Source organism: Anarhichas minor, unplaced genomic scaffold (assembly GCF_050575085.1).
Source record: "Anarhichas minor isolate MPS153535 unplaced genomic scaffold, ASM5057508v1 ptg000054l, whole genome shotgun sequence".
In the NCBI taxonomy this organism is placed as follows: Eukaryota; Metazoa; Chordata; class Actinopteri; order Perciformes; family Anarhichadidae; genus Anarhichas; species Anarhichas minor.
Window position 1 is genome coordinate 639,603 of NW_027466500.1, and position 22,857 is coordinate 662,459.

Below are 22,857 nucleotides of genomic sequence, written 5' to 3' on the forward strand. Positions count from 1 at the left end.
ATTTTTGGACTTGGGAGTCTTGATCTTCACTCGAGGCGTTTCCAGACATTTAAAAAAAAAGGGCAAACGGTCAATATTTTATTTACAACTAAAGAAAAGTCAATTTATAAAGACACTTTAAATACATTTGATCCGACATCAAAAGAATGTTCAATGTGGTAGAATGACAACTTATCGAAATGCTCTAACTTAAGCAAAATAAAAAATATATTTGAAATCTACGGGGCATTTGGTGTAATTCACAAGACAATCTCCAAACGACCCCAATAAAAACCCAGCATTCATGACAAAACACTCGTCAATGTCAGCATACAGAAACTATAACATGCAGTGATGATATGCAGCGTCAAAATAAACAAATCGGGTGTCTCGAAATCTCTTTTTGTGAACCATCAATACTTTTGCACCCAAAAATACAGCGAAGAATGTCGTCTCACACATTGAAGCGTTTTACCTTTCACACAACACTGGTCTCCAGAGCGAGAGCAACCACAGCATCGATATTTCAGGAATACATGTTTCGAAAACTAGACCATAAAATACTAAAGGGCACATTTGAAAAAGAGTAAAATTATAAGTAAAAGTAACACAAACAAAAAAGACAATTCTGTCAATTTGGAGTTGCTTGTATGAGACAAAGGTGACTCACTGTCAAAATACATTGACAGCTTTACTACTGCATATTTATTCTTCAGTTCATGTGTGCAAATAAACAGCTTTACATTCCTTTTAGTTTTCATATATTATGTATTCCATCATTCTCCAGGAAGTAACAGGTCAGCTCCGTGTCTAACTATGTGGGAATAAGCACTGAAATGAAATTGTAAGACCCTCATGGCAAGCACAGTATCTGATTAAACACCATATGTAGGTACACACGTAACAATTCACTCAGCGCATCATTTACAACACGGTACATTCCTTTAAATGTGAACTCACAGCCTTATGATCCCAACGCGTTGCTGTTTCTGACTCAGCCATAACAACACAGTCTCCGAACTACTCGGTCCATCTCGAACCAGCTCTCCCTGACATGCAGCAACACGAGATCTCAGTCAGTTTAATCTCCCAGCATCTTGTGATTGTGGGTGGAAATGATAACCAGTTATTTAAGTGCAGGACATTCAGGGGGGGGGGGGACGACCGTATTTACTGTGAACATACGAGGCACTGGAGTTCATTCAATACGATAATCTGATTGGCCTTCGCCACCAACTGCAGGCTTTTAAAATTTGAACATGCTCAGAAAAGTGCATATTATTCTCATTTGGACATTTCTCAAATAGCGGAGAAAGATTTGATTTAGGTGAGGGAACGGTGTGTAGGCACGTCATGCTCACTAACGAGGGAATCAAAGCGGTGAAGACATTTTTATCGGTAACGGTCGAGAGAAGTCATGTCGCTCCACCAGGAAGAGTCTGTCCGGGGGTCCGTTTTGTAGCACAGACGGACGGGGGGCTATAAACCAGAGTTGTGCAGGTTTGGGATGGGGTAGAATTTGGATACTCGACTCTGGGTGCTGGGGTTAAGGCATTCGGATTCGCCGGTCATCTTGAAGAAGACCTCCTGCTCCTGGAGCTTCCGCGTGAACTCCTCCTCCAGCGCCTGCGGGGGGCAGCAGATACAAACAACTGAGTCGACCGCTGAGACCAGACAACCGGAGACATTCTTACTCCCGACTGTAGATGGAGTCAGTCAGAGACAGACATTCTTAAGTCAAAGAGTGAATGGATGTTAAATATACCTTCTTCCTGGGTCTTAGCTTCTCTCTCCACTCCCTTATCTCTTGGCTGTGCTCCTCGTCCAGCTCCTTCAGCTTTTGGGTCTCATGTTCAATCAGAAGGTGGCATTTCTCATTCTGAAAGAAAAGGTGGGTCAACGCATGTCGCTTCAGGATAAATGTGCTGAGATCAAAAATAATTTCCTCTTGTTCTACTTCTTTCCTCACACTTTTTTCTCTAATTATCCTTTTATAGATCTAGGTATTAAAGAGTGTGCTAGATGACAACGCAAGCTCCATGCTGTGTGTGCAGTGTGTGTGTGTGTGTGTGTGTGTGTGTGTTGTGCGCTCACCTGTAGCTGCTGCAGCTCCCTGATGTTTGACTCACACTGCAGCTGCAGATCCCTCATCTGGTTCTCGTGTTTCTGGTGTTGATGGAGCCTCTCGTTCTTCTGCCTCTTGTCTTCCTGAGATGCAAACTGGACCAAGCAGGCACAAAGAACACAACTGTAACAGCACCTCAAAACCAAACAAAGCTACTCATTGATTTGTCTTTTTCGCAGAAAAGTTGTGTTTTGAAAGGTTATCTGCTTGTGCTGCGGGCACATAGAGCTATTGAATGGACAAGTGAGGGACTCGGTCATAGAGCGGTCCATTTCAAACATGTACTACACTGATTGCAAGGGCAAAAAACATACATTTTTGTAACACCCTATTTTTGAAACTATTTTTGTAAAACAGCAGCAGCAGCGCGAGTCCACAGTGTCGGTCACCTGTTTTATCCGCTCTCTCTCCTGCTCGGGCGTCACGGCTGCGGTGGCGGTGATGCGGATGCTCTTCTTGAACATGGCCATGCGGGTTTTGGCATCGCTGCGCTGAATCTTGGGCAGACGAACCCTCTCTTGAGTCTGCTTGTTCTTCATCTCCTCTATCAACCGCTGGTTGTAGCGGTGCATCTGCTCCATCTCCTATAAAACACACACACACGCACACATCGTTCAGAAGCTTCAATAAAATACGACTTTACTGTGAGTAGACTTCTCCCCCAGCTCTTACTTTCTCATGCCTCTTCAGCAGCTGGTGTCTCTGCAGGAAGTACTGGTCCTTCAGCTGCTGCTTCAGCTGCTGGTGCTTCTCCTGCAGGTGGCGCTCCTCTAACTCCCACATGGCCGCCTCCCGAGCTACAAAACACACACACACACACACGTGCGCATACAAAAACATCCCATGAGGCCACGTACGTGTGAGGTACATGTTAGCTGGTGACGATTGGAGCGATGAAACCAAGACGAACGGGAAACACGGTCAGCAAGTTGGACGAGCTGCAACACGTCTGCATGTCGCAGTCAGTATTTACACACTTTTATTCGTCTGTCTGTTACGTGTCTTGAAACCTACACAGGATGTTTGAGTTCAGCTGGTCGCCTGAGAGTTAATCTGTCACAGCGTTTGTCAAATTTAATGGAAATGCACCGATTAAAACCAAAAGTCTGCTGACGTGGTGCCTTCAGATGTGTTGAGAGGAAATCAGAACCAGCACATGAACGACAACCGCATGCTTTTATATGCGCCGTTGTAGTAAAAGGGACAATTTAATCCGCCAAGTAGCACTTCCTCCGTCTCCTACCTCTCATCAGCTGCTGCTTGTGGTTCAAGCAGTCTTTCTCAATAGTGGTGATCTCCATTTTATGCTGCTGGATGATTTTCTTCAGAGCTCCGTCCAGCTCTTGCTGCTGCTTCTGTAGGAACTCTTGCTCCTGGAGGAGCCAGAGAGAAGAGGAGCAGTGAGAGGAGGCCGAGATGAGCGTACAGAGGGACAGCAAAGAGCAAGAAAAAGAGAAGAGCACAACACAAAAGAATGTGTCTGGAGTATCAAAACGGCCTGAAACTGAAATGACATCCACTTAAAAGTTCAGAACAACACAGAAGCACTAAGATGTCACATCATCAACTGGGCCAGTAGAGGAGACACTCAGAGATCATGGATGGCAACGATCCACAATGGAGGTGAAGAGAGAGAGAAACGTTAACGGTTCAGTAAAGACACAGATTCACTGTTTAATGTGAGACAACATCGACATTGACGTCCAGAGCTCAGCCTACGTTATGCATGACTCATTACACAAGCAGCCAGAATGATCTATTCATTACATTTTCTTTACGCATAATACAAAATAAAAGATTTTGTCCATCTAGCGTTCGTTATTCACTATCATTAGGTGTGATTCATTAAAATAACCTACAATAGATAATATTATACTGCTGCTGACTCCAAATAAGGATGGTTCAAATTTGATATTGTAACCAAATAACGCACACAACCAGTGACTTCTCCATCCATCTTGTAACTGAGGCAGTCGGTCTATATTTGGACCTCGGCTGACGGAGACAAACATGGATCCAGACAGAAAGAGGATCAGCGACTACACCGCTGCTGGGAGAGAGCACCGTTTACTCCACGTCACGGTGCAGTACAATACAAATCCCACATAAAGTACAGGGACTGGATGTTGAACATTTGTGAATACTGAGCAGGAGAGAGAAAGAGAGAGAGAACCACCGCACAAACACAGGGATGGGAACACTAAAAAACAAAACACCGCCCATGCTTACATGTGTGGTTCTTAAAACTAAACCATCACAGACTATAACCTGTCACTACATCTAAGTATGGGCCAGAGATGGATAGAAACAGGGCGTAGAGGAGGGGTGGGGGGGGGGGGGGGGGTCGGGGTGGGGAACTTACATCCTGCATCTGAGCGTTGAAGAGTGCGCATGAGGACAACTGAAAAGACTGAATCATAACCTGGGCCACTGCCTGTGGAGGAGAGCACACAGCGCACTCATCCTGATCAGGGACAGATAGCAGGCTGAGGATCTCACACACACACACACACACACACACACACTAGCGAACACACACACACACGCTGATTCTGAAGTTATGTAAGAGATTTTTCCCCGTTGGGAATTTCGGTGAGTTTAAGGCGCACAGCACAGTTCTGGCTAAATGTTAGGAGGGAGTTAATTAATAAGTTATTAATACTCTTCTGGTCTTCTCATGCTTGAAAAGCGGCACTTGAGCTTCATCCAACTTGCAAAGAAGAAAAAAAAAAGAAATAATAAAAAGCAGTTTTGTTACGGTCCATGCTACTGGCTCATGGAGTGTCTACGTGTTCCCTTTCAAAAGAAAAGAAGGCCTTTGTCCACATGACTCGTGTTTGATTCATGAAAGATGGAAAAGGGCTTTCAGTGCAGACGTCTATCGCTCGCTTGTTAATGAATTCACTACGTGATAAACACTCAGCGGTACTCTGTGGTGGGGAGTAAACTGAGAGTGGACACTTATGAATCATCATCAGCATTTTTGTAGCACCACTGAAAACCGTAATTACCACATAAGTGATCTCAGGAGAAAAGGTGAAGGACGGCATTGTGGAGTGTTTACTAGTAGTATATATATATATATATGCTCTGGATAGTGGCTTCATACAGCCACATATGGACTCAGTTGAAATGGTCGGCAGGTTTCTATAGACCCAAGATACGGAGCTAACAGACGGCGTGATTCCTGTGTTCATGTAAATACTTCACAAGAATGAATCGGGTTGTAGAGAGGTCGGGAGAAGGAGAGAGAGAGAGAAACCTTTCACAGAGGAGGAGACAGCCGGTGACGGTTTACCTCTGCAGTCTTAAGGAGCGATAGATCCTCCTTTATGCGTTTCATGAGCTCTTTTCTCAAATGTTTGGATGACTGTCCGACTTCCAGTTGGACCTACAGTGTATGTGCAGAAACTGGTTGATGCTGTTGTACTCTGAAAATCTAACAAAGCTTGCGAACAACAGTAGAAGACATGCGCGGCCCACTTTGAGAGGAGAGATACTGAACCCAGCCACCGACTGATCCAAAGTCAGCATGCGTGATTATGTTCCTTTGATTAGTAGCACGTCAGAACCGGAAGTTTGAACTGAGTCAAGAGTCAAGACATGAGGTTGTCAAAAGAAGAATTTGACGAGTACACGGCAGATGTTAATCGCAAACAGCTGGCCCGGTATTACTTTGCATTCAATTAAGTCCCTCAGTCATCAAGATGATTATTTTGCCTCCAGAGATTAAATAAGAGTAACTGATGTGGAATCATCGGAGACTACTACCTCTGAATGCCATTTCTCCTAATGCGACTCTATTAGCCAATCTGGTGGCTAAACTAAACCAGCTAGCACCGTGTGGTGCACCCATCTGTGTGTGGGTCCATTAGAGTAGCACCACCTACACTTCAGTCACTGCTGATGGTGCTTTTGTCAAGGTTGCTTATTATTTAGCGTTATTGCAGCATAAAGGCGCACACCCCTCGGCCGCTGACCGGTGTTTTCTGTTCTATTTATTCGAGTCTACTTATTTATTTTTTGATGTACTTGTTAATACTTTAACAATCTGTGTTGCAGTGACAGTATACTGTGTATGTTAAAGATGATTCCATATCAGTTACTCGGATGCAAGGCGGTTATCATTTCCCCAAAAGAGCCCAACACCACTCGGAAAAGATCTTCATAAGTCGGCCATCCCGTGACCAAAGCCACCGCAACACACTCATACAAGAGACACGGTTAGTTAAATACACAATAACAGTACATCTTGAATACAGAGCACAACGTTGCAAACAAAAAGTATCAAATAGGTGCATTTTATCAATAGCTAATAACTTGTATCTTCAGCTGAACAACCACGACAAAGTACAAAGCTGAGAAGCAACCACTTTAAGCCAACCTGCAATAATATTTTTAACCACAATAAATGATATTCTAAGTGGCCCAGGCAGCAAATTGCGAGCAGCACGACCACCACCAGGCATCATTAATGCACAATGGCTGCCAATCGGCACTGACGCCATGAAAAAAAAAGCTGCAAAACACAAAAAACTGCAAGCACACCCAGAACACCCAAAAGAAGCATTTTGAGGCAGCACGATAAGGTAAATGTTTAACCTAAGACTGAACTTAATATTTAATAGTTCTCTAAAGACTCGGTAGCTCAGTGCTGCTCAGGAGGCAACCAGAAGCCTCGGGGCAGATGAATAATGGATACAGCAACATGGAGCTAGCAGCATCGAGGAGAAGGACCGCACAGACACGTACAGTATAAAAACAGCGAAGGCACACCCCTCCCTCAGGATTAATGGGACACAGCCAAGTCTGCCGCCGGCTGAGTCGTTAAACACATGCACCATTAAACAGCTCGGATCTATGACATGCAAATGATTACCACCCCAAGCTCCCCCTAGCTCGGAGCCGATCAGCCCACTAAAGGCCCGTCCATGCAGAAGCAGCCGTGCGCCACAGTACCTCCTTCTTCCGGTTCTTCAGCATGTTTTGGAACTTGGAGAGCTCCTTGTCTTGATCCGCTTTGATGCGCTTGGCTTCGTCTCGGAGCCGGCTGGTGTGGTCCTGTTCCAGTCGCTCGATGGTCTGCTTCTGCTTCTTCTCAAGGTTCTCCACTTCTTGGTCATATTGACGCTTCTTCGCCTGCGCGGACAGAATTCAGCAGAAACTCTGGGATCAGCCTGACAAGATCAGTGTTTGTATGTGATCCCATATCATGAGATCAGTGCATATCAACACCCAGCCTTTTATTACTTAGGGAGGGGGAAATTAGTTGTAAAACACATCTGTATGGCTTCATTTTAACTCGGCTTTAAGACAGTATGACAGACTCAATTTTGAAGTTTTTAATATTGTGATCATCACCGATTAAAGGTAATTTGCACACAATAAAAATGCTAAACGAGTAAATGCTACAGCAAGTGATAGAGACAGACTGGTGTCTAGCTACGTCCTTCAATCTAAATCTGACGGAGGTACTTGCATGATCTGAGCTGAAGCAGCTTGTTACCTGGGAGTTGGTCAAATAGCAAAATAACAGATCACACCACTGCGGTACGAACACGGTGACTCACAGTAGTTTCCTGTTCAAAGCGGCGGGAGATCTGCTCTCTCTGCTGCTGCAGCTTGTTGCTCAGCTGCTGCTGGGCCCTCTGCTCCTCTTTCTGCAGGAGGCGCAGCTCTCTCAGCTCCTGCCGCCTGAGGAAACAACACCGACCTTGTGGTGAGAGGCCACCAGACTTACTCATCTCAAATGAGCTAATGTCATTGATATTTAGGATTTCGTTCAGAAAAAAAACTTTCCTTTTTCATTTCTTAGATGGGTTTTCATGGTTTGTTTCATTATCATTTATCTTTTTACTGTATGCGATTTAAGATTGATTACAATGTTAGATTTGATGGTCCTGGCCTCCTCATCTTTGAATTAGTTGTTAAATTGATACACGCTAACTCTGTGAACTACTGACAAAAGGTCATGAACCAAACATCAAACAGTCAGACAGCATTTGTGTAAACACTCGGAGCAGCACGTCTCATGTCTTTAAAAGGCAACACAGGAGATGACAGTAACATAATCTGGCATTCATCACAGGAGATAACCCATCTGGCATTTGTAAAACTCCGTGGGAGTTGTGAAATGAACAAGAACTATTTAAGGCGGCCATGTTGAATAGGCCGTGTCACACATTTAGAGCAGCAGGAGGGTATAAACGTACCTCAGGAACCTCATCTCTTCGCTCTTGGTGTCGTTATCGGTCACTATCTTTGACGTCGTCACACTGACCTCAACGCCATCCACCATGAACTTACGCGTCTTCTTCAGAGTCTTCTTCTGACGTCGTGACTCCTACAAATAAAACAGGGCTCAAATTATCCGAAAAGTGTTGACAATTTAACAACTGAGGTTGTAAGCTACGCACACATTCTATTACCTGCATAGACAGAGAGCCCCCTTCTTTACTCTTTGACAGGAAGCTGGAGATGGACAGATTGAGCTCAAGGCTGTTGCTATCAGCAGCAGAGCTGCTTCCAGAGTCAGAGTCCTTCTCCAAGTCTGGCTTGATCACAGCAGGGCTTCCGTGCTCCATCTTGCTTTCTGAATCCGTTTCACTCTCTGGTACGGAGACGGCGTCTTGGGAAGTGCTCTCATCTGCCCGAGGAGCGTTCTCCTCATCTTCCTTCACTGGGACATCTTTACATGGGACCACTTGTTCCGAGTCCTCAGAGGAGACTTTGGCTTCATCACTGACTGCCTTTGTGGATTCAGTTGGGGCTTGTTCCTCCAGATCAACCTCCGCCTCGGCCCGACTCTCTTGTTCATCCTCAGGCTGACTCTCTGTGGCCTCTTTCTCCAACAGAACCACGGCAGACGACTCATCCACGTCCAACTTCGTGTCAGTGTCTCCATTTATGTTCTTGTCCACTACATCTGATTCTATATTCTGCGTGTCTATATTTACACCTGTGCCATTAGCAGAGTCGTCTATTCTGTCTTCTGTCACGTTATGCTGAGCTGTCTCATCTGGCTCTTTGCTTTCTTCTTCTGCCTGAGCCACTTCCCCTGATGTGGAGTCTGGTTCTGGTTCTTCTGGGGCATCTTCAGGTTGCTCTTGGGAGTCTCTGGATTTTTCTGCAGCAGCATCTTTTTCTTCTTCATGCACCTCCGCAGGCTCTTTTTCTATAACTTCAGGAGGTTCATCCTCTGCTTTCTCTAGTTGTGTCTCCTTCTGTTCCTCCTCTGCTTCTTGAACATCTGTCACAAGCTCTTGGGAGTCCACTGTCTCTCCAGGTCCTTCTGGCTGTGACACTGCAGGCTCAGCAGGAATCTCTTCAGCTTGACCATCTCCTGGTCTAGTAGGCTCTGTAGGACCTTGTGAGGATACGTCCTTGGTGGGCTCTACTAACCCAGAGGCCAGGTCTTCATTACTGGCGTCAGACACCTCGTTGAGTTTCTCCTCCTCGGTCTTGTCTACCTCACTTGTTCCAAGTCCTTCATCAGAGAGCTTATCACTGATCCGGTCCTCGGCAGGCTCGGCCTCCGTCTTTTCTGTCACAGACTCCAGCGTGGAGGGAGTTGGTGGGACTTTGTCCTCCTCTGAGCTGGCCACACTGGCATCTGACGGCGCTCGCTTGTGCCCAGGAGCCGCCTGAGCCAACAGATAGAAAAATAACAATATGTCTTTCCTGAGGATATTAACATCTCATACGTCACTTAAAATATATATTGTGTTGAGTGCTATTACGCTTGGTATATACATAGACCTAATAAAGCTACAAACCACAGGTGTGTCAGGCTCTTCCTCCTCCTCCTCCTCTTTGCTATCCTCGATCTCCTCTGTGACTTCAGCTGTGGCTTCAGCTATGAGCTCTCTGAGAGGTCTGCTATCGGTTACACTGGTGACAAAAGGATGCTACATAGATGGACAGGGACACAAGAAATACACATCTTCATCCTTCATAAACTGTTGAGTCACATATCAGAACAAACAGCAAAACAGAAAATGACTATTCGAGTGTGCATGCGTTCTTTGGGCTGTATAGTAGGCCGAGTAGATGTTTGCGTAATGCGAGGTAGCAGCTCACCTGTAGAAGCTGTAGCGTACCCCACCTATTGTCCACATTCTTATCAAGCGCTCTCCGCAGAAAGTCGTTAAATTCTGGTGACCTTTGAAGAATAAATAAAACAGAATCAGTCGGTTGGAGCAAAGTAAGTGTCCCCGGGCGCTACTTTGCGAAATACAATTAAATACCATTCCCCCCCCCCCGTGGCCGTTCAGTTAAGCAATAATGATCCACTAAGCTTTGACACATTTAACAGTCAACGCATCCTTATCTCCAATCCGGAAACATTCCGGTGCCACCTCTCTAGTCATCACCGGCGCTCCGTCTCACCAGCGAGAGGGATGCATGAGTGTGGGCGGCTCGGCCTTGGCTATTTTCAGCAGCACTCTCATGGGATTCATCTCGTGGTTGGGTGGCTCAATCTGCGCCACCTCTATAAGGGTCACTCCCAGGGACCAGATGTCGGCCTTGTAGTCGTACGGACGGTCCTTGGACGTTTCGCACATCACCACCTCTGGGGCCATCCTGCAAAATTAGAAGACCGTGGGTTTGCAATTAGCATGGAGCTAATTTTGGACTGCGAGTGTGTTTTTTTGATATCTTCCTGATCCCCGACGGACAATTCTCTTCAATCTTCAAGGGGTAAAAAGACAATAACAAAGCCTGTATGTCAGTCAGCGATTTGAAAGATAGGAAGCCTATTCAGTATTTATAGCTGAGGTCGTCCAACACTGTGTCTCTAAATTGCTGAATGGGGCCTTTTTCCGTTTCCACATTCCTTGACAGCTTTTTGTGCCGCAGCAAAGAAAAGTCAGAGCTGTGAGACACGCTCGGATGGAAAAGGGGAAAATGCTCTCCTGTGTGCCGGCTGAATGACTCACCAATACGGAGTGCCGATGAAAGAATCTCTTCTCTGGAACGTCTTGGTATTTTTAGCAGACACCCCGAAGTCAGCTGAAAGTAGAAAGGATTATTTTTAAACTGTATAATAACATATATGACATTTCTACAAGAGTCACCCAGGTATTACAGAATGCTTTCGTAGCTAACCTGCTTTTAAATATAAACCCCATAAGAAAAACCTCAATCTCCCATTCTCATCATCACTCTCAGCGGTTCTGTTACCTGTGAAACAGTTTCAGGCCCCCCCCCCCATCACTTACAGTACACACACATTAGAGGGAAAGACAGATCTATCATTAAGTCCCTGCTAACTGCTTGATAATTATTGTTTGCCAGGCTCCGCCATGACCCTCTGCCTACAGAAGATGAATCATCAGGGAGCCAGCAGCTGTGGACAACAGCAGCAAAATGAATGCTTTTACTTCTGGAATATATTATGTAACAAGCTCAATGTATCACCAACTCCAGTACATAAGTGCGATATACAAAATGCAGTCATTTTGTTTTGTAACTTCTTTTTTTTTTAACTTAACACTGCAGGAATGACTCACTCCAGGGTTATGGTTTGTAAACACAGGCCTGTGCACTATTATCCCAAAACGTCACATAGCTCAGCTGGTTGCCACAGCACTGATGGCAAAGGGATCCACAATGGACTTTACTAATTAGCCTTTTAAGCCTTTTAGTGTTGGTCCTGCAGGAAGATTCAGATTCAGAGTGGCCACCAAGGACACGTGAGACAGAAGTCAACAATGAATCAGCTGAGCAAGTACCTTAATGTGTGCTTAGCGGGAACACGAGTGAATAATCCCGTCACGTTTCGAGAAATATTAGGAGCATCGCAGCGGCAAAAAGATGACAGATTGTTACCCAGTTTCACTTCTCCATCCAAAGAGAGGAGGATGTTCCCGGCCTTCAAGTCTCTGTGGATGACTTTGTTCTCGTGGAGGTAAGACAAGGCCTCCAGGGTCTGGCGGCACACCACGCGGATCTGGGGCTCCGTCAGGGGCCTCTCGAGTTCTGTGGATAAACGTGCACACAATAAATTCATCAGCGATTACGGTTGTGGTGAATGTAGTCTTTGTGATCGGCTTTCAACAAACACAGGCTGGCGATTTTGACACCAGCCTGCATGTCTGACTGAACTAATCCGGGGGAAGGGATTTGTTCGAGGTGAGTCAAGACCACAGAGCATCAACATCCAGCAGCGAAGTGAATTAACTGGAAGCCTCTTCTTGGTAATTCACATGTAAGAGAGGGTGGCGAGAGGTGTTTCTTCAAGCTTTAAAATAAGAAGGAGAAGCTGCAGCGTTAGAAGTGGACTAACCACTCCTTGAAACCTGAGCTACAATAATTGCACAGTTGGAATGGCCTTTGCAACTACAGAGAGGGAAACAAATCCCACAGAGGAGGTTTCTGGATGGAATAACACACAAAAAATAAAAGAGTTGGCACTTGAGGATGGAGCAACGAAAAAGCTCCAGAACTTTATGGTGTTTTCTGTTTCCTGCAATAAATGAGGGACTTACCCAGCATGATGGCATCCACTGCACCACCCGCACAGAACTCTATCAGAATCTGAAATGGAGAAACAAATCGGAACAATGAGTCAGGTTTACTTTAAGGCAATGGGCCCCCAATCTATGCCCTTTATAGCAGAGCTGGGATCACCAAATAGGTCATTTCATATCTCGAATAACAATACATATACATGATACAGCATGTTTTCTGCTAGATCAATAAATAGTCTATATGAAATAACCACATGGTTAAGCCTATTGTTGTATTTCCAGCTATGCACTGAGTATGTTTACATGCATTCACACGAATAAAGAGTAATTAAATTAAGACAATAGTTGTATTTTACTGAGGTTGATCACATTTTCGGGGAAATTTGAGTAGCACATGCTTGTTATTATCAATTTAGACGATGTAATCACGATATCTCCATATGTGCTTCCATTAAAAGACAATACATTATCATAATGAATTATTGCTCAAGCCCTACTTTATAGGAAATATATTTCTATGTTATTGATTACACTGTCAGACATTACAAGAAGCTAATCGATCGGACGCTCCACAGCCTCACTGAGCATCCTGTGAAGACGTATCTTTTCTTTTCCATTTCAGGACAATCTTTATGTTTCAATCGTTGCTGGGTCGAAATATCAGCAAAAGGTTCTCGTTGCAAGCTGGAGACGGGGACTGGGCGGTCAGCCAATTCCTACAAAATAAACTCTCATCCTTCAGTGTGCAAATGCTCTGTGCGTGCGTCTACATGAGACTCGTACATACTGATGAAAAATCCTCAAATCACCTAAGAAGAGAACTATGGATTCAGCATTTTTAGTGAACTGTGTGAAGCTGCAGTGCATTAGATGAACATAACACCGTTCCCTAATACTGTTACAGAGATGTAAAACTCCCAGCTCCTGTTCTCAGTTGTAAAAGCAGATGTAATGTAACCGACAGCCACTTCATATTTATTGGCACCAGTTAGTTGACAGCTCTTGGTATCAGATGATAGAAGAAAAATAAATCAATCAAAGCTGCAACAGGGCACCGCCTTCTATTGAGAGACTCAAACAAAGAGGAGAAACCAAGTGGTTGTTCCTGTTTCGCATAACAATTCATCGCTCCATAGAAATCTCGAGTTTACATTGATTCTGATTATCTTAAATTGAACATCATGCATGCGAATAAATCCTCTTTCAATGATTAACATTAACTTAACACCCAACAACGTGTGCCGAGCAGAAGCAGTTACACATTCATCGTGCTGCTTATAGACGGGGACGGGGGCCGGAGGGACAACCTGCACGCCGCTCTGAATTATTCAGGCACTTTCTCCAGCCACCAGAACCACCCCATTATCTTCCAATAGATGTGGCCAGTCCACAAGGGGCGGTCACATGACACCACCCGCCAGGACCTAATTGCTCGGGGGCCTCTTACCGCACGCAGAACGAGATCGACTGACCATCTATTAAAAGTGCACTGCGATGTGTTTAGAGCATCTGACTGAAAAAAGCCTCGCCGCTATCGTCCCTTAATCGAATGATATAAGAGTCCTTAACGAATAGTTAAGGACGGCATTAGCGAATAGTGGCTCGTGGTGAAGCTTGTGCGTCTCCGTGCGTGACTGGTTCACTGGCTCAGTGTCTGCTTGGCTTCAAATCAAAACCAGTTCACTGAGTCGGGCACTTTGCTTACTCACCCATAGTTTGCCTTCAAAATAGAAAGCGTCCAGCAGTTTGACGATGTGATGGTGGTCGCAGGAGGCCAGAATTTCAATCTCGACCATGTAATCTTCCAATTCATCCTCCGTCTTTGTGTCGATCACCTTGGCGGCGGCGAGGGTCCCGTTCTGCTTGTTCTGAGCCTGTAAAAGCAACATTGACGACAAAGGCTCGAATCAATTGAGCATGCTGTTCAATAACGTGGCTTTCTGGACTACAGAACAACCAGCTGGGCTTTAGATGGCCATGGAGGACCATCCATCAACGCTCACAGTTTCCTTTAAGACAATAGCCGTTTGGAGCCGGAGCAATGCACACTTTACGGCTGGTGTAGCACCTAGAGGATCATATCTCTATAAATACATTTCACAGAGACTTTATAATAACACGTCGTTATACATTGGAAAGGAAAAGTACTGTAGAAAACCCACAGCAACAATTTGAAAGACTAAATATTTACAATGCGCCCCATCATCTTCTAACCGACTCTAACAAAAGCTCTCTTCAATCTGTCCTTTCCCTTTGAAACACCCGCTGAAAGGTCACAGGTGAAGCAGGAATTTAGAGATTATACCAAATAAATCTATGATGTAATAGATCTAACAGGGAAATGGTTAATGCTTGTCTGCATTGGGAACACATGCCCCAGTCTTCAATCCCGATCAGGCTGTAGTGAAAGAGACTAATAGGAAAAATGACCCCACACCCGTGAAACAAGTCGCTGAGGGGTTATTTTAAGGCCAGCTATGGACACAGACACAATCTTGGGAGAGTTGAGGAAAAAGAAAAAGGGAGGGAGTACGACCACTAACTAGCTGCAGAGTGTGTCACACACTATATTTACACAGTAGTGACCTGACACACTCCCTGTCTCTTTCTCTTTGTACTGGCCAACGCCTGTCTAGCACGGGTCATCACCAACACACATGCACAATATTAACTTTGTCTAAACCTGTGACGTATGATCAACTCTATGTACTCGTCTGTTTTGAGGGATTATATACAACAAATATAACAACCCTGCACTTTGTCAAAGTGATCTCTTAAGACGAGCGAATAACTTCACCAGTCTGAATGTGGATAGTTGTAATAAGGACAAATCTAACGCCGTGCTCCAGCTGTATCGTCCAAAACGAATAGCACGCCTCTTCACCAATTAAAAAGGCACAGTTGAACCTGTGTTTACAGTTCTGGTCTCCTCTCTCTTTCACTCTCTAGAACCGCTGATTCACACATTGCTGGCCACATTGCTGGCCACATTTGTCACCCCGCCCCGAATGCGCCTGCCATCGAAAGCCTGCGAAATAGCTGGTGAGATACGTCGTCGTCTGATGTTGAGTAACGTGACCCCGATGAGGGCAAGTCCTTCCTCCGTCTGTGGGATGTGAACAGGGGAGTCAATACATTTGTCTACGACTTGAGTCGAAGAAGACGTTAAGAGTCTGCTGGCTCCTCATCACCGTCAGTTAATCAGCTCATAAGACATGCAAATGATTGTCTGGACCATTAGCTGCATCGTTTGATCGCAAGAGTTCCAGGAAGGAACAGTATAAGGGGGAGGGAGGGAGGGAGGGGGAGAGAGAGCGAGAGAGAGAGAGAGAGAGAGAGAGAGAGAGAGAGAGAGAGAGAGAGAGAGAGAGAGAGAGAGAGAGCTGAATTTAACCTCCACACAAATATACAGGTGTATGAATAGAGCCCATGTTGTTGATCTTTTCAAAGTGTTCTCGGCCCAAATACAAGTTCACGCACAGATAACCTGGAGGAGGTGCGTCAGCTGAGATTACAGGTGGTGTTTGTCTGTACAATCCAACACAGAAGGAAACGACTGGTCTCTGGCACTCAAAAAAAACCTCCACGAGCATTGTTTTGGGAGATATTTCATGACATCACGCTGTATTGGTGTTGCGGGTATCGAGTCCACCTCATGTTTAATAAACACTTATGTATTGATGGTAACCTGAGGTGACGAACCTCTTCACTACATGTACATTCACACCTGTCACAGTGTACGGCATATAAACAAAGTACGAGCACATTTGACTTTTTAAAAAGGCACGTGCTCTATGATTTATTTTCCTGTTTATCTGCGTCCTCAACCTCAGACAATGCCGTTTGACATTTGCGTGGCCATGTTTATTCTGTGGTGGTGAACCACACCTTCAACAGTTTGACTGAGGCCAAGTGCAACTCAATGACAAGGCAAAGTCATACTCACAACTTGGCAATGCCCCTGCCTAAAAACATCCAAAATATGGGAAATACCATTTGACACACTTAAATAGGTGAGCTTTAAGCTGCCACCACACACTTCCTTCTAGGTCATGTTTCTGCAGACGATGGTTTCAAGTACAGTAACGTTGTACAGTGTGAGCTGTATGATGCATAGCATGCATCATTGAGGGTCTAGACTAGAGGATGTGGAACCCTGCTGTCATGTTTTAATGATCTTATGACCCGCATGCAACAATATGAGACACAAGCGGAAGCGAATGTCTCAAGAAATCGGTTATAAAGCCCCGGATGTAAGACATGAAGCTAACTCAACGTGTTTACCTTGTAGACTTTCCCAAACGCTCCATCTCCCAGCTCCCCAATGATGTCCCATATCTCCTCCGGGTTAACGTCTCTGTGCACGTGTTCGTACTGCTTCTTCTTCCTATCGGGTCCCAACTTGAATATCTTCCGAAAATTGAAGAAAGACATCTTTTTTTTTTTTGTGTTGGAGGATGTGATCTAACAGCGCAGAGGATGCGGTGTGTCTCTTCGGTTGTTTCTGCCACGAATATAATAATAAAGCGGTTCACAGCATACAGGCGTCAAATGAAGAGGCGTCAATGTGCTATTGTGGCCATTCAGCTGTGTGATAATGGCAATTAAAACTTCCCCCGACGGCTGTTATTCATAATCACATCACAGCTAACGCTGGTCGAGGAGATGGGGGATACAGAGAAGAGTTCGCTGTTACGCACAGGCTCGCATTTCCGTTTGTAAAAATAATTCAACCAAATAAAAACGGCGAATACGTCGACCATATCTTCACGCTCGAAGCGATATATATTTTTTAAATATAATTTAACGTTAGCGAGTCCTAAACGGAGAGTCAAAAGATCCCATACTTCGGTTGGCTGACCACGCATAAGTTAGCGGACCAGCGTCAGGTTAGCTAACGTAACGCTACTTGAATAGCTTTACGTTAAAAAAATAAAACGTTCAAAATAAAACCGTTATTAACGAACAGCTGTACAATACGCTTTGAAATGAAGGACCCATTCTTGTAACAAAATGCAATGTAACATTCGCTGTCTTCATGCTATTTTTGTCAGTGGGGATCTTGCTAACAATGAAAGATACCCACTAAATGCTTTTACTTTGGAGGGTATATGTAGCTATTTCCGCTGTCAGCTGGTCTGTCGGTCGTTAGCTTGACGCAGTTACGTTAGCTGTATCTGTTTCCTGGATCTCCTCTCTGCAGGACGCGCTGAGCGTCGGCTCTACCACGCATGCTAGTTGTGTTCCTGTCGTCATGAAGAGGAAATAGAAGTTGTTTTGTTCGGGCTAGGCCCCACATTATGTTACAAGGAGTCAGATGATGTGGATTAATTGATCAATTCCGCCAATTCACAGTAATTAAGCAGTCATAGCCTGGGACTATTACAACCTACATGTTTAGAGCATGCATAACCTTATGATTCAGTTTAATTGGCCTTTAATACCGTATTATTTTAATTTTAATAACTCACAGTACACGTGGGTATGTCAGTCGCCACATCAACACACTGGCACAGGCTACCTTAAGATACTAAGGATTCCTGTTGCTTGTTTTTGTGTCTTTTAAGATTTTAGTTCTAGTAGTAAATAACTTGACACTGACTGAGCACATCACGTTATAGGGGTGAGAGCAGTATTAACATGCTTTAAAAGTAGTAATACTAAACAATGTAAACAAGTTCTGCAATAAACATTTTACAAATGTATTTTTTAGAGTACAGAAGTGTCATAATCAAACTGTAGTATCAAGGTATTGAGCTCGAGGAACTCATAATTTGAAACAAATTATCAGAAATTTAAACAAATCATATAATGTGTCAAATCTGAATCCGGACAAAAGAATTAAAAACTACAGCTCTCAAATAAATGTAGGCCTACTGGGGTAAAAAGTACAATATTTCCCTTTGTAATGTAGTGGAGTAGAAGTAGAAGAAGGCATGAAACACTCAAACAAAAATACCTTAAAACTGTACTTGAGAAAATGCACATTGTTCTCCATGTTTGCAGAGTGCAAATAATTGTAATAATAAAATGCACCGCTTTATTAAAAAAGGGTAGCTGCTTTATTTTAGTGTTGTGTAGCGCCCCCGTGTGGGGAAATTAAGTACATGTTATTCTCCTCTTCTCCTCCATTCTCCTCGTGGATTTATGCCCCTGCCTTCACTTGGAAGGAGCGAATTCGTTTGCCATATATGCAGACGGAAAAGGTGCTTTTTTTCATATAGGCTGTATATATTTTCTTCTCTCCAAACTCTCAATGGCTTTCAGAGCAACAAGAAACAATTCACAAGCAGTCTGACGTCTTCAAAGGGTTCCGTGCAGAGTGTCCAGCCAGCTGCAGCGGGACCGCCCCGCTGTCCAGCCCCCCTTGAGGGAGGAGAACACCGATTGAAAACCAGCTTTCATCGCGTTGTCATGTTTCACGAGGAGTCCAGAAGCTCCGAGACCGTCCTGACTACGTCGCTTTTATGGATGCACCCAAAGTTTCTCCTTCTACCAACTTTTTTTTTTTTTTTAATACTCAGTATCGTTTCTATGGGTGAGCATCTTCTTTTGTAGCGTTTCTTTGGTGCGAACCCTCCATTTGGTCAAGATGCAGCTCCGAAACGTGCTTGACGTTAACGTTGTGGACGTGCAGAAGAGAAGGAACCCGTCCAAACACTATGTAAGTTGTCTCTTCCTTCTGGGTCCACGCTATCGTGTAGTTGAAGTGACGTTCGTTATTTACTTTACAAATGTTAACATTGGGCTCCGAATTATAAAGCGCGTCGCCAGCAGCTCCATGCATAAATAACAATGTCCGCTGCAGGTCCACCACTTCGGCACCGACTTTAATAACCTAACAACAGTTGGAATGATAAGCCTTAAACTTTTGAACAAACATTCAACTTGTCCAGAGATTAAAAATCACTTTTGTGTTCCCCTGGATTTTCATGAGGAATTGCATTTGAGTTAAATGTGGATGGATGATGGTTTGACGTGGTACCTGACTTCTCATCTCGTGCCATCGACAGGTCAAAAGGTTCATTTGTACAATGTTTTGGTTTAGGTTGCATGGTCGGTTATGAGCATGTTATCATTCTGACATTAGGGTTAGGGGGGGGGGGGGGGGGGGGGTACCAGAAAGGCTGGAGGGACTAGTTTAATTAACTGACAGCAGCTCGTAGGCTGATGAGAGAAAAAGTAAACAGCTTACAAGCCAGCAGTGGTATTGAAGCGTTAGAGCCACAGCAGCATCCAGCCAGCGGAATGTTTGCAGGTATGCTCTTTACATGCTGTTTAATGTGCTGCAGCTGACCAGCAAATTAACTAATCTGGCCTGCAAACTGACATTAGCTGTGCACTCCCCCCCCCCCCCCCCCCCTCCCCCCCGTGACTGTTTGATGCAGGACAAGATGTGTTCATGTTTGTGAAGATAGATAACCACGAGACTTTAGCAGGAAAACTAATCTAGGTTGTTGTTCGAAGACTGTGGCCCTCAATGTTTGTTGTGTAGCAGTGTGACCATCTGTCTATGATAGTACAGAGTTGATACTGCTTTATCCAACTGAGTTATAACCTTCAGCTGAGCCAAAAAGTCTTCAGCTCCTCCAAGACATTCATATTTCTCGATAATCTGGACATTCTTTTCACTGTCAGTGAAACACACTGGATTAAGTGGAGTTCAATGCAATAATAGATTTACTTTGTAATAATGCACTAAATTCAGTGTAAATGCATTTCCTGTGCACTTTATTCTGTTAAAAACAATGCCTTTGTCTGCATCAGCCTTTTGTCAATGCTACAACTTTTTGTTGTCATCCGGGTGCACCTGGCTACAGAGACTGGGTTCTCACAAATGATCTCTGTGGGATTGAGAAGATAAAAGCTTCTCACAGGATACATTTCAATACCTTATCACATAGTGAGAATACATTTTAATACTGCATTATATAGTGAGGATACATTTCAATACCTTATCACATAGTGAGAATACATTTTAATACTGCATTATATAGTGAGGATACATTTCAATACCTTATCACATAGTGAGGATACATTTTGATAACTTATATCTGTGAAACTGACTAAACAAGAGCTCCTCGCAGTCTCAGAGAGAACACATTGCACACATTTAATTAATACAGGCAATTATACAAGACAAATATAATCTTCAGAAAATGACACCACAGTAGTCAGAGAACTAATGGTACTCTGGCAAATTAATGAATAAATAGATGGTTCCATGGTGAAACCATGATTTTAGTTTCGGAATGGTTTCAAGGGAGAACTCAAGACAAGTGATACAGAGCAGATATATATAAAAACTTTCATTTCAGTTGGAGTTTGGATTATGTGCTTCGGTCATGATTCAGTTTTTAGTAAAAATGTATTGCAGATCAATACCAGCTGTAATCACAACACCAACACACCATCAAGTTGACAACTGTTATGTTGATATTTTATACACAAAACATACTCTCCCACGTTCCACGTGAAGAAAAATGATTGGACTGTGCGTTGGACATGAAGAGGGAATAAACAAAGTAACAAAAGTTTCTTTACCACCTGAAAGCTTAAGTTCTGTTTTTCTGAAGTCATTTGTTTGTACATTTCAGGTTCGGGTCATTCAGTTTTTTCCACATAAAACACACGTTTGCTGGAAAAAATCTATGTACCAGTAGCTTTTCTTTAAAATAGCAAGGGTCATATTGATCTATTCCGCGGGAGGGAACGTACCATCCGTATGGCTCCACACCCATATGGGAAGCAGGACTTAGTCCTGCTTTGGCCAGACATATCCCAAGGTAAGCATCATCAATAGTAATAGTATCAATGGACTTGGACACCTCGTATACTGTATGACCAAAACTGTGTGGACAGACATGATGACGCCCGCACCACTATAGTAGGGAGGGAAATATTCTGACTTGTACAGATCAACTGAAACAAAATACTTGCTCCATACATCTCTGATTAGAGGTGAATAGACCATCAGATTGCCAATGAAGAGGTGCTTGCTTCCATTGTTATCTTTGTGGGCTTGGAGATACTCAACCATGTTGTTTGTGTTGGCAAAGACGTCATCATCACTATTAAGTAAGAAGCGAGCATGACAACAGTTTCTTTCCAACCATTCAAGGAAGAGTATCTGCTTCAGGGTGAGATTGTAGAATTAATCTTTAAAGTCCCATTAAAGGATGTCATTGTACTGACGATGCTCCAGTTCGAGGAGTTTGTTCAGTCTATCTCCCTCCCAACCAGCATCCATAGTTCCTACGATGAAGATCCTCCGAATATATGCATACCATTTTCTGACCTCTCTTCAGCCCATGTTTTGCGCAGAACCTCTCGGCGGTCGTAGTTGGAAGGGGAGCTTTTAACAAAAAAAAATTGTAAAACAATTAAAAAAAAAAAATGTAATTGAATCAATTAAAAAAATGTAAAAAAGTTGAATTGAATCAACTTAAAAAATAAAAAGTGGATAAACTTAAAAAATTAAATAGAGTCAACTTAGAAAATTAAAAAAAATGTAATTGAATCAAATAAAAAAATGTAATTGAGTCAACTTTATGTTTTCTGTAGCTTAAAAAATGTGGAAGGAGCACGTGCCAAAAAACTTACGGAAGAAATATCAGAAGGGAAGAAGTTGAATAAAGATTCAAAGAACAATACTTGGAATGCTGAAGCAGCATTCCAAGTATCACAAATATAGTTAAGGAAGAGTTTGACATTTTTTTGAATGTCTTAATTTCAAAGCCAGTTAGTTCAGCGTAAAGAGACATATACAAAGAAGGAGAATCCGAATGCTAAACTGCATGAATTGCGTTGGGTCAAATATGCTAGTGTGGCTGTAGACTCCTAGTCTGGTTTGATTGGTCCTTGTGTTTTCGTACTGACTTGAGTAATCAAATCCAATGAGCAACAAGACATTTCTCAGAGGGACTGCAAAAGTATATTAGTCCATCAGGTACAATTGGATTAATTAACCTGAGAGGTGGGATCAATTGCATCATCCATCTCCTGCTGAGGGAGACTCCCAGAGGCCACTAAACAGAGGGCACAGACTTTCCCTTGGGATGGAAGCCGGAGATGAGGGTTGGCTGGGAAGTCCCCCTGAGGCAAGAAGAGGGAGGGAGAAAAAAAATAAAATCTCATTATCGATGAGCTAAGCAACTGAAAATGCTTATCCGGTTAGAGAGAGGAAAGAAGCAACCCTTTGTCTTTTGTCCCCAAGTGTGACTTCCTTCCAGGGATTCACTGCACTGGAACCAGAGAGTGCATGGAAACCAATACTTGTTT

General features: G+C 43.7%; 2 protein-coding genes and 1 pseudogene across 4 annotated transcripts in view; 1 reads left to right on the forward strand and 2 right to left on the reverse strand.

Annotated features, from left to right (window-relative positions):
• Positions 1–65: 65 nt before the first annotated feature.
• Positions 66–17,472, reverse strand: slka (STE20-like kinase a). Of its 2 annotated transcripts, XM_076075899.1 has the most exons (19): positions 16,861–17,472; positions 14,286–14,450; positions 12,595–12,643; positions 11,936–12,085; positions 11,044–11,116; positions 10,493–10,687; positions 10,184–10,265; positions 9,880–10,011; positions 8,533–9,747; positions 8,317–8,447; positions 7,675–7,798; positions 7,064–7,243; positions 4,467–4,538; positions 3,348–3,477; positions 2,777–2,901; positions 2,494–2,688; positions 2,074–2,199; positions 1,745–1,858; positions 66–1,605 (listed from the first exon to the last, which is right to left on the reverse strand). In XM_076075899.1, the coding sequence occupies exons 1-19, from the start codon at positions 17,008–17,010 to the stop codon at positions 1,459–1,461; spliced, it is 3,555 nt and encodes a 1,184-aa protein (XP_075932014.1). In that variant the 5' UTR covers positions 17,011–17,472; the 3' UTR covers positions 66–1,458. The 2 variants fall into 2 exon arrangements, with proteins under 2 accessions (XP_075932014.1, XP_075932015.1); XM_076075900.1 differs by lacking the exon at positions 4,467–4,538 and having other exon boundaries at positions 16,861–17,471.
• A 734-nt stretch (positions 17,473–18,206) lies between these two features.
• Positions 18,207–22,857, forward strand: part of LOC142931801 (SH3 and PX domain-containing protein 2A-like) — a 47,944-nt gene continuing 43,293 nt past the window's right edge. The window contains exon 1 of one of the 2 annotated variants that reach the window (XM_076075901.1): positions 18,207–19,240. In XM_076075901.1, the coding sequence (XP_075932016.1) occupies positions 19,169–19,240 (72 nt within the window). In that variant the 5' untranslated portion in view covers positions 18,207–19,168. The remainder of the gene's footprint in view (positions 19,241–22,857) is intronic. The other variant, XM_076075902.1, reaches the window with a different exon arrangement.
• LOC142931843 (N-acetyllactosaminide beta-1,3-N-acetylglucosaminyltransferase 3 pseudogene) lies at positions 21,147–21,933 on the reverse strand (annotated as a pseudogene).